Raw genomic sequence first — 15699 nt, 5'->3', positions numbered from 1 at the left:
TTCCTGCCTGCCCCAGGTAGGTGAGGAAAGCACGAGCAGCCCTCACCTATCAGCTCTTTGTTCCGCAAGTCGACAGCCAGGTTGCGCAGGGCTCCGGACGCCGCTTTCACGACGCGCTCGCTGTCGTTGGTCAGGAGGTCGGCGATGGCGGAGAGCCCCTTCTCCTGGCGGAGCGCTGAACGGATGCACCGGCCGTACTGCGGGGGAGAGAGGGTAGAGTAGCCCAGTGTAACCTGGGCAGGCACAGCCTCTTTCTGCTCCTGGCACCGGGGACGTGACTGGAGCCTTGCAGCCCCCCTTGATCTTAGCAACAAGGATCCCTGGCTTCAGCTCAACAGGGAGAGAGGTTATGAAGGCCCCGTTCCTGCCCCAGGATGAAATACCTCACGCCTTACGCAAGGTCAGAAAGGCACCATCCACATGGGAGCTGCTCCAAGGCTCTCCTAGGCCCAGGCAGACATGAGTCTGGTAACACAGCAAGTGGAGGGGCACGGAGGACCGAGCCCTGCTCTGGGGCACCCAAGGGACACGGGGCCCATGGCAGTGCTAGACCCAAAGGGCGCACAGCTCCGTGGCACTACCAGTCAGTTGCCATTTATGCTGTTGTCCCCTTGGCTCCGACAGGGCAAAGCTGGGCAGCAGATGCTCTGAAAGGCAGCCAGCCATGTTCTCCACCCTGCGCAGAAGTGGCTGCTTCAGGGCAGACCCAGAGACTTGGCAAGCTGGAAGTTACTGGCACCGCACAGTGCCAGACCCAGATCACCTCAGCCACGTTTAAATCCAAGCCTGGTGGTTCCTAGTTCCCAGACCTGTAACCTGCTAATCCCAGGTTACGTCCGTGAATGGGAGAGGGCAAACTCAGCAGCAAGTCTGAGGCCAAAGCCCTCTTGGAGGCCAGGCAAGCGAGACCTCCCAGGTGGTCTCCTCACGCACACAAGCGAGGGCTGAAGAGCAGGACTGTCCACAACTTGGCCTTAGCCTCAAGCTCAGCCTAAACAGCTGAAGGAGTGAGGGGAGCAGGCTGCAGGCAAGGAGACATACAGGCAGTCTCAGGGAAACAAAGCCGGCAGGAGCACAAACCAACAACAGCACAGGACCTAGATGGCCCACATCTGAATTGTGCTCCTGAATGATGTTTTCTTGGGCATGATGTCAGGCGTGACAAGACCAGCCTGAAAGGGTTGGGCTGTGGCCCTCTACAGCTCTGCTGGTACCCGAGGGCGATGCCTCCCTGCTTCTCCAAGCCCCGTTCCCTGCAGCGCTGACGAACTGGGACGTGCCCGCCTCCGCCAGGCACTCACCGTCCAACGGCCCGCACACAGATTCTGGATGGCTCCTGCCGAAGCCTCTAGGATAGCCGGAGTCTTGCTTTCCTTTAACAGGGAGATGTATATCCGGACCACTTCTGGCTGGAAGAGCAGCTCATAGCCTGCCAAAGGGACAAGGCAGAAGTTACCCAAGGGTAACTCCAGCACCGTGCTGGAAGAGGCTTGGGTTCAGCTCATCCTCACAGACTGAGGGCACCAGGTCTCTGCAGTACCAAGCTCCCTGCTCCCCTACCAGGTAGACAGGAATGAGGCCTCCAAGCATCAACTCTTTTCCATGCAAACACATGCTGAGAAGGGGCTTCTAAAACAGTATTTAGCTTGCTTCTCCCCTTCTCTAATCGACAGCCACCATCCAGCAGCCAGGCAGGGATGGGGTTAAAATTTGCAGTTGTGAGGCCAGATTTTTCCATCCTGCTCTAGGAGTTTTGCATCCATCCTAACAGGTGGCTCCTCTGGTTTCCCAGAGATGGATGCCGATTCCTTCCCTGCTGTGTGAAGTGGCTGTGAGTGCCTGATGGCACACTTGCCACGCTATGCTCAAGACCAGTTGCACCAGCCACCACGCAGGTCAGCCTAGAGGGGGTGCAGTTGCATAGCTGAGCTGCTCACAGGGTCAGGTCTGTCCTCAGCTTCCCTGCGATTCTTCCAGCACAGGTCAATTCTCTGCACTCCTTAGGGGCTCTAGGGCCCTCCCAGGAAGCACAGCGTGTTTTGGGACAAAGCAAGGAGCTGAACTCAAGCCCTGGGCTGGAGTTCAGCCACTGCTCAGCCAGTGGAGAGGGATTTGCAGCCCTCAGAAGTTAGAGGTTTGTTCCTGAAGGCTTCTCAGAATGATCCTTCCTCACACTTGTGTTGGAGAGCACTGTTCTAGGCAGTGCTTTTTGGTTTTAAACTCTTTCAGGACTAGAAGAGAAGAGCAGGCCAGGGAATAAGTCACTCCGAGAAGTCTGTGACATGGCAGAGGACTACCCTTCCCAAGGCTGCGTCTCCATGCTGTTCTTCAGTCCCCAAGGCAACAGCTCCCTTGGCAGCCCTAACACATCTTCAGGCAGCACTGACCTCTGCCAAACATGAGAGGCCTCTTTTGGCAGGGTCCAGCTTCAAAGCTGTCTGCGGCAGAGCTAGTGTTTTAACAGGAACTTCGGCAACCAAAGACACCACTTGCAAGCCAAACTTCATCCATTTGAGAGGCCCCACTTTAGCGGGAAGTCAACCCAGCTCATCTCCGGGCCTGTGCACCTGAACCTCGCACTAATGCACTGAAGGAACATACCTTTGGCTGGAGTTGTTCTTTTAGGGAAATCCACTGTATCAGCACCAAGGTCTTCTGGGGCCTTTTTACCTTCAAAGAGCAAGCGCAGAGGCATAAGACATCTCTTCCCACCCATCCGAGCCCAACGGCTTATTGCCACCTGCTACAGCAACAAGCCCAGAAGCAAGGTGAAGCTAAGCTACCAGCACGTCCCAGGACAGGACAAGGGCATGAACCACAGTGCAGGCAGCACATGCCCAGCTGGGGTGGGACAGAGCTAGAGAAAGCACCCAGTCAAACCACAGAAAAATTAAAACCAAGAGCGCACTCACCTCTGGAGAACCATTCGTCTATTGGCGAAGCGGAGAGAAGGACAGGAGAGAGAGGAGGCAGGAGGAGAGAAGTGCCGACAGCATCATGGGGCAGATCATTTGGCAAGAAAGCAAAGGGAAGGGACAACACAGGAGAGAGGGGAAAGGTGTGGAGTTAGTGGAGATCCAGCCATCACCATCCCACCACCACAGAAACCCACCAGGAGACCATTAGCTTGTGTCAAATGCTTTGGACAAGGCAAGCAGTAACTCCCAAAGCCAGGGGAGGCACAAATCACTGCGTCTCCAGAGAAAGCTGCAATTTAGCCTTCACACAAAGAGGTGCCAGAGTAGGAGCACAGAGACCCCACACCACCCTCAAGCCCCACTGAGGTAGACCTGTCCTTGTCCCACCTCCCTCCATGCTGCCACCACCCAACGAACCTTTGCCCTTCTTGGCACCAAAGCAGCTGGCAGCATGGGGCCCGGTGTTGTTGGCAGGGGCCAGGGGTGTCTCCTGGTAGCGCTCAGCGTGGGGGATCTCACGATGGACTTGGTAGGACAAGTTTCGCAGCAGGCACACACAGTTCTCCACCAGCTAGAGAGAGCCAGAGAGTTTGGCTCAGAGCTGCACGTGCTCAGCCCACATCTGCCTGGGTGAGGGCCACATCCTGACCACAGCTTACAAGCCAGAGGTAGACCAAGCGGAGCTGAACCGGGGCCAGGCAGCTCCATCTCAGATGGATCAGAAGCAGACCCCATCCCCAGGCAGGCATGGCCAGTCCTGCTGGTTTAAGTTCATACCCTGCTGGGCCAAAAATGTCTCTGCCAGAAGCAGAAGTGCTTCAAGAAAAGAACTAGGGAAGATTCAAGTCAACAGGGGGTCAAGACAGATCAGGGAGCCGTGAGCTGGGGATACCAGCGTGGGCAGAGAGTATCGTTACACTCATGTTGGAGAGACAAGTATTCCTATTGCCAGCTGCAGGCCGACAGCTAGACTTGTCCAGGTCAAACACCTGGGTCTCACCCCACAGAGCTTCTCTCTTCGCAAGAGGGTTAGAGAAAGATGTGAGCTCAGCTTGGGTTTTCCAGCTAGCCCTGTCACCTCAAATTCCTCCTAGGTGAAGTCCTAGACTCCCTCCTCCATTCTCTGTCCTTCTTGAGAGATCCATCCGCAGCCACCACCAACAGCAGAGCGTTACTGGCGCTGGGTGACAAGGGCGGAGCGCTATGGGCCCTGGTCCCACTCCGTTCACCACCCCCACCACGGTACCTTGCTGTCCGAGTCCTTCTGGCCAATCTCGGACTGGACGATGTAGATCAGGGCATCCACCAGCCCGTCGCATTCCCGCAGCTTCCGACGGGCCTCGCTCCGCTCCGAGCTCACGTTCCTGGCGGGCAGGAGACACTCGTCACGGGCAAGACCGCTGGGGGCCAGAGAGGAGCAGCCCCCACCCAGCAGAGCTCCAACCAGAGGAAAACTCCTCCCCACAGAGGGAAACTTCTCCTTCATCAAGGACTGTATCACCACTAGCCATCCTAGAGGAGCAGCTCCTCTGCAGACACCATGGCAGTCCCACAAGGCTACCGGAAGCAGCCACCTCCCCACTCCAGGAAGGAGCGTCACAGCAGCCCCAACCCACAGCAGCTCTCTGCTGGGATCCGGCCCCCTCCCGTACCTAAGGCAGCCAGCGGTGTTAGTGAGCACAGATTCCCACTCGATATGGCGGGGTTTTGAGTCCTCATTGGGCTCCCGCTCCCAGCCCGAGCGGGGAATGACCACCTCATCGGTCAGGGCATGCAGCGCGTGATCCACGATGGCCATCTTGATGGAGTCGTGCGAGGACAGATTCCACAGCGTTCCTGCAGTGCCACACAAGGGAGGCGCTGGGTCAGACCACGAGGACACAAGACCTGCACTGCGTACCCCTCACCCGAAGGACCAGTCCCTCCTTTCCTCCCCGGAGCAGTTACCTGTGATCACCTCCGTGAGGTCCATGTCATGGGCCTTTCGCAACAGGCGCACCAGGGCAGGTACCCCATCGCAGTTCTTGATGGCGATCTTGTTGTCTTGGTCCTTGCCAAAGGAGATGTTCTTGAGGGCCCCACAGGCCCCGTAATGCACCTCCTTCTTGGGGTGGTCCAGCAATCCCACCAGCACGGGAATGCCCTTCAGCTTGCGCACCTCCGTCTTCACCTTGTCGTTGCGGTAGCAGAGGTGCTGCAGGTAGGCGGCCGCGTTGGACTTGACGGCGTCCAGCCGGAAACTCAGCATGGCTATGACCTCCGGCAGCTCCGGCTGGCGCCAGTTGCCCGGGGCCGGGGCCCCCTTACGCAGGCTGTCCAGGCTGGCCAAGCTGCCCCGCTCGTGCTGAGCCAAGGGGGCCCAGTAGTACCGGTCAGGGGCCACTTCGTCCACCAGCATGTCTTCGTAACTCCTAGGAGAGGGGACAGCCAGCGTCAGCACGAGCCCTAGACCTGCGGGATGCTGTGCCCGCCTTGACCCATCGGAAGATGGGATGGAGGCAGGCTGCAGAGCAGCCTCGTGGCACCTTCCCGGCAGGAGCCTCCCTGTGAAGCATCCCTAGGAGAGCTCAGGAAGCAGGAGCCTCCCCAGCAGAAGGGGACAGTCCTAGCAGCAATTCCGCTCCCTTCCCTCCCTGCCGGATTTGGCTTTGGGTCAGACGCGCAATCCTGACCTCCGCAGAAGCTCTACAGAGGCATCACCCAGTCCCAAAGCTCGGCCTGCCCATGCAGAGGCAAGAATAAATATTTGGGCTCATGGCCGCTAGAGGGCAAGTTCATACCGCACCAAGGAGCCAGGACAAGGAACTCGAGAGCTCCCCGGGGCTTTGGTCAGCTTAAGTGCCTCACGCAAGCCAGCCTGCTACACCCTCGCTAAGTGGGCACGGCAAGGGAGCAGAGGCCCCCAGGATGCGGGGGAGACATCCCTGGTGCCCCCCAACACAAGCACACACTTAGAGGCTCTGCTTCTTGCCTCGTTTTTGTCCTCACTAGTAAGTCCGCCCGTTAAATATAATCTTTCCCCCATCCAGAGGGGGAAATTCAGCCCTTATGGATGGTGGCAGCGCGGGAGGCCGCTAGGCCCGCCGCGGGCTGTCTCCACGGGCAACGTACTGCTGGCCACGGTCACGCGGCCTGGCGACCGAGAGATGCCGAGGAGTCCGGCCTCTCCGGGGAGCTGCCCCTTGCTGCCGCGAGGCGCCGCACTCGACGCTTCGTGCCGACCGGCGAGACCGCCCCAGGCCCCCGGGGACGGCAGCAGAAGGAGGCAGGAGCCAGACGCGGCTCACCGCTGCCAGCGCGGCAAACGAGCCGCCCGACGCTTGTCGACACGGCCCGCGGCACGGGATCGAGGTCGGCCAAGGCCGGAGCGCCCCGAAGGGGAGGCGAGTCAGTGCCAGATCCGCCCCCGCGACCCCATCCAAGAGCAGATGGGGGTAGCAAGGGTGGGTGAAGCATGTCCTCCAGCGGGGCTGGAGCTCCCTTCCACCTCCCGGGCAGGCAGGGAGCCCCGAGAAGAGCCGCACGAGAGGGATTCGGCTCAACGCGCTCCCTCGTCTCCCGTGCGCCTGGCACGCTGCCTCCCTGAAGGAAGTCATTAACGGCCAGGCCGCTGCTCAAGACAAACATCTCGGAGGCAGGGGGGATGCTGATCCCGCCCGTTCCGACGAAGCAGGCGGCGGAGCGAGGACGGTAACTGAGAAGGCAGGGGCCAAGCCAAGCTCAACAGCGCCTGGATTCCACAGATTGCTGCGATCATTATCGGCCCGCATGGGGAGGGGGAGACGGCCCCTTCTCCCTCAAACGTGCCCCCAGTCCCCGAGGATCCCAAGCCCCCACAATGCCGTGCCTCTCCCCTACGCCTGCCTCCACCTAACTCATCCAACTCCTTTCCCTCGAGGCCTGGAGGGACAGACGGAAAGTGGCTGCCACTCGGCCAGCGGAGACCTCAGGGTCTCGCAAGCAGAGCCGCGCAGACCGGGCTATCCAGGGAGGGCTCCTGCCCCCGCACCGGACAGGACACGAAGCCAGGGAGGGTTTGCAAGCCGGAGCCTTCCGCCTCAGCTGGACTCCTGCCTTCTGGCAGTCGCTCCCCTCCACAGCCCCAAGGCAGGCACGCCTGTTTAACCCCTTCCGGCCAAGCCGCTCGCAGTGGGACCGGCCACGAAGGCCGCGGGCTCCAAACTGCCAACGCTGGCTTTTCGGAGCCGCTCGAGTCAGCGTGGGTGGCAGGGGCGGCTGCCTTGCCCTCTTCTCCTCCAGTGACACCAGCTCCGCGAGGCGAGGCAGGCTGGGAATCAACCCGAGTGAACAACCGCCCGGACTGGTTCAACGCAGCAACAGGAACGCTCGCGCTGGCACCAGCCGAGAGGGCGGACGAGGCTCCTCCTTCAGCGACTGCAGCAGCCAAGAGCTACTGTGGATTTACAGTGCGCGTCTGGAGACGGGCAGATCTCGGGCAGGGGCGGGGAGCACCTCCCTTCCCCAGGGTCTCTCCCTCCCGCCTCCGTTTTGGCCCTAGGAGGTCGGGGAGCCCGTAATCAGCCTGTCCGACCTTCCCGGGAAACACACACCCCTCCCAGCTCCCTGACATGGCCCCCAGCTCATCTCTGCAGTCCAGGCCTGGACCCTCGCCGCACTCCCACTGCCCCACCTCTCCCTAAACCTCGCCCCACCGTGCAGGCGGCGAGTGGAGCAAGCTGGGAGGCTTAAATCAGCGCTCGTTTGGTGCAGGACACTGGAGCCCAGCAGTCACAGCCTGAGGCACACAATATCCCCGGTCACCTGCCAGCACCTCCGAAGGGGCAGCGAAAGGACCACCAAGGCCCTCCTCCGGCATCCCGGGGGCAGCTGCAGGCCGGTCACGCCGGCAGTCAAGTCGGAGGAGTCACCGATCCCTCACAGCCAAACCGGGGGGGGGAAGCCGCTTGCCACCAAACAGGTCAAGCAGCTTCTCCCGCCCCGCAAGCAACAGGGCCGTGCTGCAGGAACGCTCCCCGGGGCTGAACCTCGCTCGCCGCAGCCCGCAGCTCAGCACAAAGGCTCCTCCGGGGCCGCCCGGTGCTCCCAACTTGGTAGTGGCTACTGCTACTCCCAACATGGGGCTGCATCGCACGGCCTGGACCAGGCGCTCTTCCCAGTGGGATAAACAGGACACAAGATGGATTCTGCGGTGCCTGATCCCACCTGCAGAGCTCCCACCCTCAGGAGCCTGCCATCCCGCTGGCAGAACAGTTAGCGCGGGAGAGGGAAGGGCCCGGAGCTACGTCCAACCGCCCTGTGGAACTCCTCGCTGCAGGACGACCAGCTCAATTAGCACCCAGTTTTAACCGCTAATTAAACCCGCAATTAGGAGCGGGTGCAAGTTTTCTCCTGCACGAGCCATAGGTGACTCAGCTCACTGCACTCCACAATCCTTCTGAGGAGGAGGAAGTTGTGGGGATCCCGTGCTAGCGCTCCCCCAGCCCCGTGCCCACCACCACGCGCCCGGGCCCCCGATACCTGAGCCGACGCCGGGGATCGGATGGGGTCCCTGCCCGCCTGGCCGTGCCGTAGTCGGACATAAGCCCGTAGTCCACATCTTCGAAGCCCACGCTGCGCTGGTCATCCTCCAGGCCGTACGGCTCCGGGTGGAAGTGGTTGAGGTCCATGTTGCTGCCCCCAACGCGCACTTGGGGCTGGGGGCCGTAGACGTCCTGGCGGCTGGGGGCCCGGTAGGTGTCCATGGAGGGGCGATAGCGCTCGTCGATGCGGGTGACGCGGGACAGGCTGCCGTAGCTGTGGTCGCTGCCTGGGTAGCCGTCCTCGTAGGGGCGGCCGTAGCCATCGGGGTAGTGGTAGTTGCGAGGGAGGGTGGCCGTGCCTGGCTGGCTCAGGTAGCCGCCGGGGCCCCCGTTGCCGTTCTTGCGGAAGTTCCTGTCCATGGTCTGGACGTAGTTGCTGGTGACCGGGGAGGTTTCCAAGGGTAACCCGTCAGGTCCCACGGGGACCTGCTGCACTGTCCGGGTGGTCACAGTCTTCACCACTTTCTTCACCTGGAGGGACGGACATTGGGCACACTCCAGTCAGGAAGTCCTGTCCCCTACCACACCTGTGTCCCCAGATGCCACCTCCAGCCCTGCACCTTGCTGTGGTTTCACACCCCCTTTCAGCTCACGGCACAACGAGCTGGCAGTCATCACCGCCCTAACACCCCATCCCATCCCAGCCCTGCCCCGGGCTCGTACCGTGGTCTCTGTGCGTCGGGTCGTCCCGTCGTCCGATGTCTCCACGGACACGACCGACATGGCCCCTTCGGGGTCCTCCTCCATGGTGTAGGTCTCCTCCACGATCTGGCCCGGGTCCTGCATTCTGGGGATCGTGCTGTACAAGAGGTGGCTGTGGTCCTGGGGGAACAGGGAGGAAGGGGGGGGCAGTAAGCCTCCACGGCCCCCCCGGGGTCGGCTGGTGGCCACACTTGTACACTGAAGTCTCCCTCTCCAGACCAGGGTTGGGACGCTGCCAGCCCTGCCCCAAGCAGCCCCCGGGACCTTCCTCCCCTGGCAGGCAGGCTGCCCACGGCCAGGGGGGCTCGACTCGCCTTACCTGCGGCCCGTTGAGTTTCAGATCTGGGTACTTCTGCCTCTCCAGGTCAGCATCGCCCAAGAAACGGCCGTTCTGAAAGGCACATCACCGCGGCAGGCCTGTTACTGGACTGCCGCTCCTCTCCCTGCCGGGATCCCGTATATCCTCCCTCTCCCGTCAGCCCGAGGCCTTCGAGCAGGCCATCTCCAGCGTCCTGCCAACACGCCCCACATCTTGCTCCCAAAGAGCAAGCTCCGCCGAGGAGCGTGCAACGCACCGCAAACCGTCGCCCGGTCCAGCCTGGCGAAACATTGCCACACGAGGGAGACGGACACGCGCCCGCAACTATACACCAGCCCCCGCGTTTGGGCCTTCCAAGAAGCCAAGCGCGGTGGGGAGAGATGTCCAGGTACCAAACACAGACAGCCTGAGATGCCCTCAAATCTCTCTCCTCAGAAAGACTCTGACTGCCAGGTAGATCTGCACATCCCCAGGTCACCCTCAGCTCCAACACGCGTACAGCAGCGTCAGCGTTACAAGACCAACCAAGCCTTCCTCCGTATCGCGTATCCTAGGAGGGCTGAAGGAAAGGAGCCCGGCCCGGGGCTGCCCCCACTGAGGCAGGATCAGCGCGGATGGGGGCTCCGGGAGCCGCCGCACCCGCCTCTGCCAAAGGGGTTTTTTACCTGGTGCCGCCGGGTGAGCGTGCCGTTGGCCAAGCCCGGGCTGGCATCCTGCGGGGAGACCCGGACTCGTTCCAGCTGAGCAGAGACATGGCGCCGTTCCTCCTCGAGCGCCCGGGTCAGCTTCTCGAACTGCGCCTCCTGCTCCTTGACAGAGGCAAGGATGCTGGCGGTCGACTCCACTTCCGAGTCGTCCATGGGTGACGGGTGCCCGGGACGGGCAGGGCGGGGGGCGCAGGGAGGCACAAGTGAAGGCGGCTTGGTGTCAGGGTGAGGGGAAGAAAAATAACCCAGCAGAGGGGAGCCACTCTCTTCACTGCACGTGATTTAGGGGGAAGAAAGGAGGAGAGACGAGAGGTCAGAGAGATAGATTTCATTAAGACAGATTCTCAGAACGAGGGGAAAAAAAAAATCTTATGCCGACAACACCCACTTCCACCCACCAGAAACGTGGGAAGGGGGTCTTGGAGGAGCACAGCTCCAGGCATGGCTCAGATGGCCCCACTGACATCTAAGCTTGGAGAAGCAGCATTTTGGCAGCAGCAAGTCCTGCACCACCCCACACCGAAGATATGGGGTCAAGCCAGGTTCAGGAGAACTGTCGTGCACTGAGGAGCCCACCCTCCTCATAAGGGCCCCCGTCAGGCTGTGGGAAGCCTTCTCCTACGTGGAAAGGGCCCCACACAGCCACTAGCGGGAGAGGAAGGCACATCCCAGACCTGGGCAGAGCACGGGACGTTGTCTCGCAGAACGAGCGCCAACCCAAATCCCACCGTTTCCTTTGGGGAGCGACAGAGGGAGATGGTTGTGTTATTTATCCCGCTCCCTCCTCCCTAGTGTGAGGAGAGCGAGGTGTAACGTGAAGTGGTGGTGGGCGGCCGTCCCAGCTTCCGTTTGCCAGGCTCCACAGCTCCCTCCTGCCTAGGAGAGGGTACAAAGTGGGACAGGATCCCCCTAAAGAGGACCCCACAAGCCCCACCACCACCCTCCAGGTCCTGGCCAGGGCCCCCACAATGCTGCAGCCTTCCCAGGAGGTCTCTGGCCCACCAATCTAGGGGCAGGCAGTGGCTTGGACCCCTCAGACATCCCCCCCCCCCCCAAAAGAAAACAGCAAGTGAGAGCACCACAATCAACATTTTGACAGAGAAAGGCAGTTTTGTTCCATACAGACCTGTCAGAGGAGGAGGTTCGGGTTTGATTGGCAAAGGCACAGGGCAGCCAGGTCTAGGCGCAGAGAGTCATGGGAGAAACAGCCCAGCCACCACAGTGAGGAAGCAGGAGGGAAGAGAGCTGCAGAGACAGCGGGAAAGCGGGGTCAAAACCACACGAGTGAATTTAAAACAGAGAGTAGGGAAGGGCACACTGAGATCTGGGGAAGCGGCTCATCTCCACAGCCAACTCTTCCACCCCGCGACAGGGCATCGTCCAGAGAGGACCGGCGCGGCCGTAGACGCGGCACCGTGTTCCCACGGCAGCCCCCCAACACCCAGCCGACGGGTTAAACAGCCCAGGAGCACGGGGTGGGGTGGGGTGGGCTCAGCCCTCCGCCCCCCGGCCGAGTCCCAGCAAGCCCACAAGAGGTTTTCCCAAACTCATGCAGTCACGGCAGGCGTGTGGCAACTCGTCCGAGGCAGGCAGCCGGCACGGAAGCTGCTTTCCCACGGTCTCCGGCGCAGTATCGGCTCTGCCCGTTCCGCCAGCACCACAGACCGGCGCTGGGATCAGGCGCAGCGCTGCCCTCCCAGAGTCCTGCCCCGTCCGTCTCCAACAGCGCCGCGCTCCCCAGCAGCCCTGCTCTTCCCAGGGCCCCTCAGTCCCAGCCCACGGCAGACACTCGCTCAGAGGAGCTCAAAGCAGATTATTTCCCTATCTCAGATGAATCCACAAGCAAACCCCTCTTGCGACAGCCCCCCTTCTCCCAGCACGTCCGCTCCCATCTGCGGCTCTAGTGCTTCCCCGGGCGCGCGCGGCACACCACCGCTCTGCCTTGGCTTTCATCAGGCACCAAGCCCAGCCGAGCGGGGAGGATTTTTTCCCTTTGCTTGGGAGGCTGCCTGCAGCGCGTGTGAACATCTGGTCGCCTCCACCCTGTAATCTGCCTTCATCGATTAAAAAAAATCCAGCCCTACTCGTGCCCACGCTGTGCCCAGCAGAGACGAGGCCGTGGCACTTGCGCACCCACCCCAGTTTGCTCGGGCTCCCAGCACCCCGCGTGGGTTGGGATGCTCAACGGCCCAGCCCGCCCCGCAAGGGAAGACGGCCCACCACCTCCTGGCACAGGTGCCCAAGCTTTCGGAGGCTCCTGGCTCAGGCACACAGCTTCCCCTTCCTCCCACCTCGCAGTGGGCTGTGCCTCAAGGCTTCTTCCGTCTCCCCGAGCCTTGTATGGAAATGCAAGGTCAGCTCTGACCCTCGCTGCTCCAAGTTCTCACCTGCCTCGCAGATTCCCAGAGATCCTCTGTGCCGGGGAGGTTCGGTGCCACCCCGAGAGTGCTGACACATCCCAGCTCTCACCCCTGAGTCAAACGCTCCCCACCTTCGATAGGCATCCGCCCAGCAGAGCAGGGATGCAGCTCCCCAGCCTTCAGGGACTCACTGAAGCTCAGCGACAGCCCACGCTGACACGGGAGCAGGTCCGCAGGCCCCGGAGATTCACCGGGAAGAGGCTGCGCTGGAAGCGCCCTCACGCCCAGGAGATCCAGCCATCAGGGTGCTGGGGGCAGACTGCCCAGCCAGCCTGGTCCCTCTCCCCTAGAGGGGACAGAGCTCCTCGCCTTATCCCAAGAGCAGGCTCCTCCAGCAGGTCGGGACAGTCCTACCAGGCAGATCCTCTATGGGAGCGTTCGAAACCTCAGCCAGAAGCCGCGTTGGCTTGTTCCGATTTGGGAGTGCTCGTTTCCAGAGCAGTATTTTGCCAAGGCCTTTAGGAGACGGGGACACCGCCACGCAGAGAAGGAATCCTCCACCTGTGACACAACCGCCCATACAGCTACGCTGCTTGTCTGCCTAACGGCTCCCCAGCTTCTCCTCGACCATCTCTAGCTCTCCACGTGGAAGAGGCAGCTTTTGGGGGGACGCATGAGGACACGACACCAGCGTACTGCCTTCAGTCAGATGTGGCTTCGCTTCTCGGCTCTCCCAGATCCTGTGAACAGTCTCATTTGTACGCAAATGGCCTCGGTACTAAGCAGCGGGCAGGGAACGGCAGGGCTCGCCTCCGCGGGAAGGCATGTAGGAGAGAGGCAGCAAGGGCAGCAGATTCCTCCGGCCCTGCACGGCTGCCAGGCAGGGCCAGGGCAGCCAGCGCCGGGTCTCCACCTCCGCACATCCCCTGGGAACGCGGCCTGGAGAACGCGGCCGCTAACAATGAGACTCACAGGGCCGGCGAGGGCCCCAGATAAGGGGCCAGAGCAGCCGTGAGGCTGTTTCCTTCCCGTCCTTTCCACAGGGAGTAAACACACAGCAGGAGCACGCTGGAGCCTTCCCCGTGCGTGCACTCCCGCCCAGCACAGCCCCGTCGCTGCGGGCAGGAGGTGCCAGCGCGGAGCGCAGCAAGGCCGGAGGGTGCCCCAGCCCGAGGCGGCTCTTCCAGCTCTCCTCCGCAGGGCCTCTGCCAGGGGGACGTGCCAGCTCCCTCCATCCTCATTCCCGCCATCCAGTCTGCATCGATCCAGGATTAACAACTAATTGCTATGAGGCAGCGCCAGGTCCAGAGAGGTTAGCGAGAGCTTTCCCCAGCTCTGCCCGCAGGCACACGCCAGCGCAATCGCAGGCTGCAGCGCGGCCTTCGCCCTCACAGCTGGCTCGCACGCAAACCCCAAGCAGCCACCGCCGCCGCCTTACACCCGCCCAGCGGCACAAGATCTGCCCCAAACCCCCCCCCCAGCACGCCGGCATTGCAAGACCGGCACGTAGCACAGCCCCTCACCGCCTCCTGATGCCAGCTCAAGGCGTCGGTCATCTTCCACAGAAGAAACGGGCAGAGAGGAGCGCCCCGGCGACGTGGTCTGATCACGCTAACCAACAAGCCGCTTGTGACAGCTCAAAGCCAAGGAAGCTGGATGCCGCAAGGCGGAGGGGAAATTCCAGGGATCGCTTTGCGCCCGTCCCCTACCCCCCTCCTTCCCCAGCCTCTGAAGATGCAACTACAGAGCATTTTTCCAGAGCCAGACCCTGACCATCTTGGAGGACGGCTGCAAGGAAGCCTTTTCATCATGACAGAGGCACTTGCTGACACACCCGTTACTTAAAAACCCCAGCAAGCCAAAAATATTCCGGCTGGCTTGGTTCAGGGCAAAACAAAAAGCCTAGAGACAAACACACCCAAGAGCAGCTTCTACCCCCGGGGCAGAAAGAGCATCAGAGCCTTTCCCCTGTTGTTGTCACCCCAGTGACCAGCACAACCACCCAGAAAACCTTACAGCCAATTCATCTGGCCTTATCTTACCTCCCAGCTTCCTTGCAACAGGATACCCCTGTGCTGAGCCCAGAGCTTTCTGCGCTAAAGCACGTCCACAAGAGATGTCCAAGGCGTGATGGCTTTGGAGGACTCTCTCCCTTGCTTCGAGGGAGGCAGGCCGTGAGCCGATTAACCTGCATGGAGCCACCATGATAACCCATAAAAGCCTTCCTGGGTAGACTGAAGGGTCATTAATAGCCCCCAAAAACACTTTTCGTCCTGACTGCGCTGTCTTGAGCTCTTCCCCTGGAGGCAGCCTTAGCATCGGGCATTCCTCCTAGACCCCCTTCCTGCATCTCAGGGGGTTACCTTCCTCCAAGCCCAATCCCTTGCCTGGAAAAACAACTTCCAGGGCCAAACCACGGCCGCAGCTCATCCAAAATTCCCACTGCACCCTGCTCTGCCGGAGGACGGGAGTTCAAGCCTTGAACTCTTCCCACCAAGAATGCTTCCCTGCTGGCCAGGGAGGGCCCACGTAGAGCCAGCAGACCGGGAACCATACCCCAGGCCAGGGAGGACGGACAAGATCCTGCAGATCGGCTGCGGGCAGGAGGCTCGACAGGCAGCATCTGCCACAGCGTACAGAGCACCAGCTAGCTTGAGCGTGTGGCCCTCTGCTCGGGTCTCCACCACAGCCGGTCCAGCCCCGTTCTTGAAGGGAATCCTGCAACCGAAGCCTTTGGAGGGCTGTGACCTCATGGTCCCCTGTATTTAATTCGCTCCCTCAGCACAGGGGATTTTGGACAAGGTTCAGTCCAAGCACCTCCGAAGCCAGAGTCCACCTCTGCCACATCAGCCCTGCCAAGCTCCGATGCGTCAGGCGCTCCTCTGTCACTCGGTGAGGGCCAACAGTCGTATCAGCTGACGGCTGTGTCTCAGCACCCCCTTTGCTTTCCCGCTTGTTCGCGTCACCCTCTCCTCCCCCCGGACACCTGTTAAGCACGTGGCAAGGTCTGTCACCACGGCAGGACAGCCACTCACGGCCCTCCCGCTGCTGAGACACGAGCCACCTCTCCGCCGGCCTCCCGGCAGCTGCGCTAAGAGCGCAGGATGGACCCGGCCCCTCGCTGGGGTTCAC

General features: G+C 61.4%; 1 protein-coding gene across 9 annotated transcripts in view; it reads right to left on the bottom strand.

Moving 5' to 3' along the window:
- CTNND1 (catenin delta 1) overlaps window positions 1-15699 on the bottom strand; it is a 28856-nt gene that overhangs the window by 3488 nt on the left and 9669 nt on the right. For 5 of the 9 annotated variants that reach the window (XM_064513284.1, XM_064513285.1, XM_064513287.1 and 2 more), the window contains exons 2-14: window positions 11334-11452; window positions 10166-10478; window positions 9501-9572; window positions 9143-9301; window positions 8418-8950; window positions 4866-5329; window positions 4571-4754; window positions 4165-4282; window positions 3336-3489; window positions 2913-2930; window positions 2602-2670; window positions 1302-1429; window positions 47-197 (exon numbers count right to left, since the gene is read on the bottom strand). In XM_064513284.1, the coding sequence (XP_064369354.1) occupies window positions 47-197; window positions 1302-1429; window positions 2602-2670; window positions 2913-2930; window positions 3336-3489; window positions 4165-4282; window positions 4571-4754; window positions 4866-5329; window positions 8418-8950; window positions 9143-9301; window positions 9501-9572; window positions 10166-10360 (2245 nt within the window). In that variant the 5' untranslated portion in view covers window positions 10361-10478; window positions 11334-11452. Of the gene's footprint in view, window positions 1-46; window positions 198-1301; window positions 1430-2601; window positions 2671-2912; window positions 2931-3335; window positions 3490-4164; window positions 4283-4570; window positions 4755-4865; window positions 5330-8417; window positions 8951-9142; window positions 9302-9500; window positions 9573-10165; window positions 10479-10881; window positions 11084-11333; window positions 11453-15699 lie in introns of all 9 variants that reach the window. The other 4 variants (XM_064513290.1, XM_064513289.1, XM_064513283.1 and 1 more) reach the window with 3 other exon arrangements.

Source organism: Dromaius novaehollandiae, chromosome 5 (genome assembly GCF_036370855.1).
Source record: "Dromaius novaehollandiae isolate bDroNov1 chromosome 5, bDroNov1.hap1, whole genome shotgun sequence".
NCBI classification, from domain to species: Eukaryota; Metazoa; Chordata; class Aves; order Casuariiformes; family Dromaiidae; genus Dromaius; species Dromaius novaehollandiae.
The sequence above is the reverse complement of the archived record's forward strand: the minus strand, read 5'-3'. Positions and strand labels throughout refer to the sequence as shown.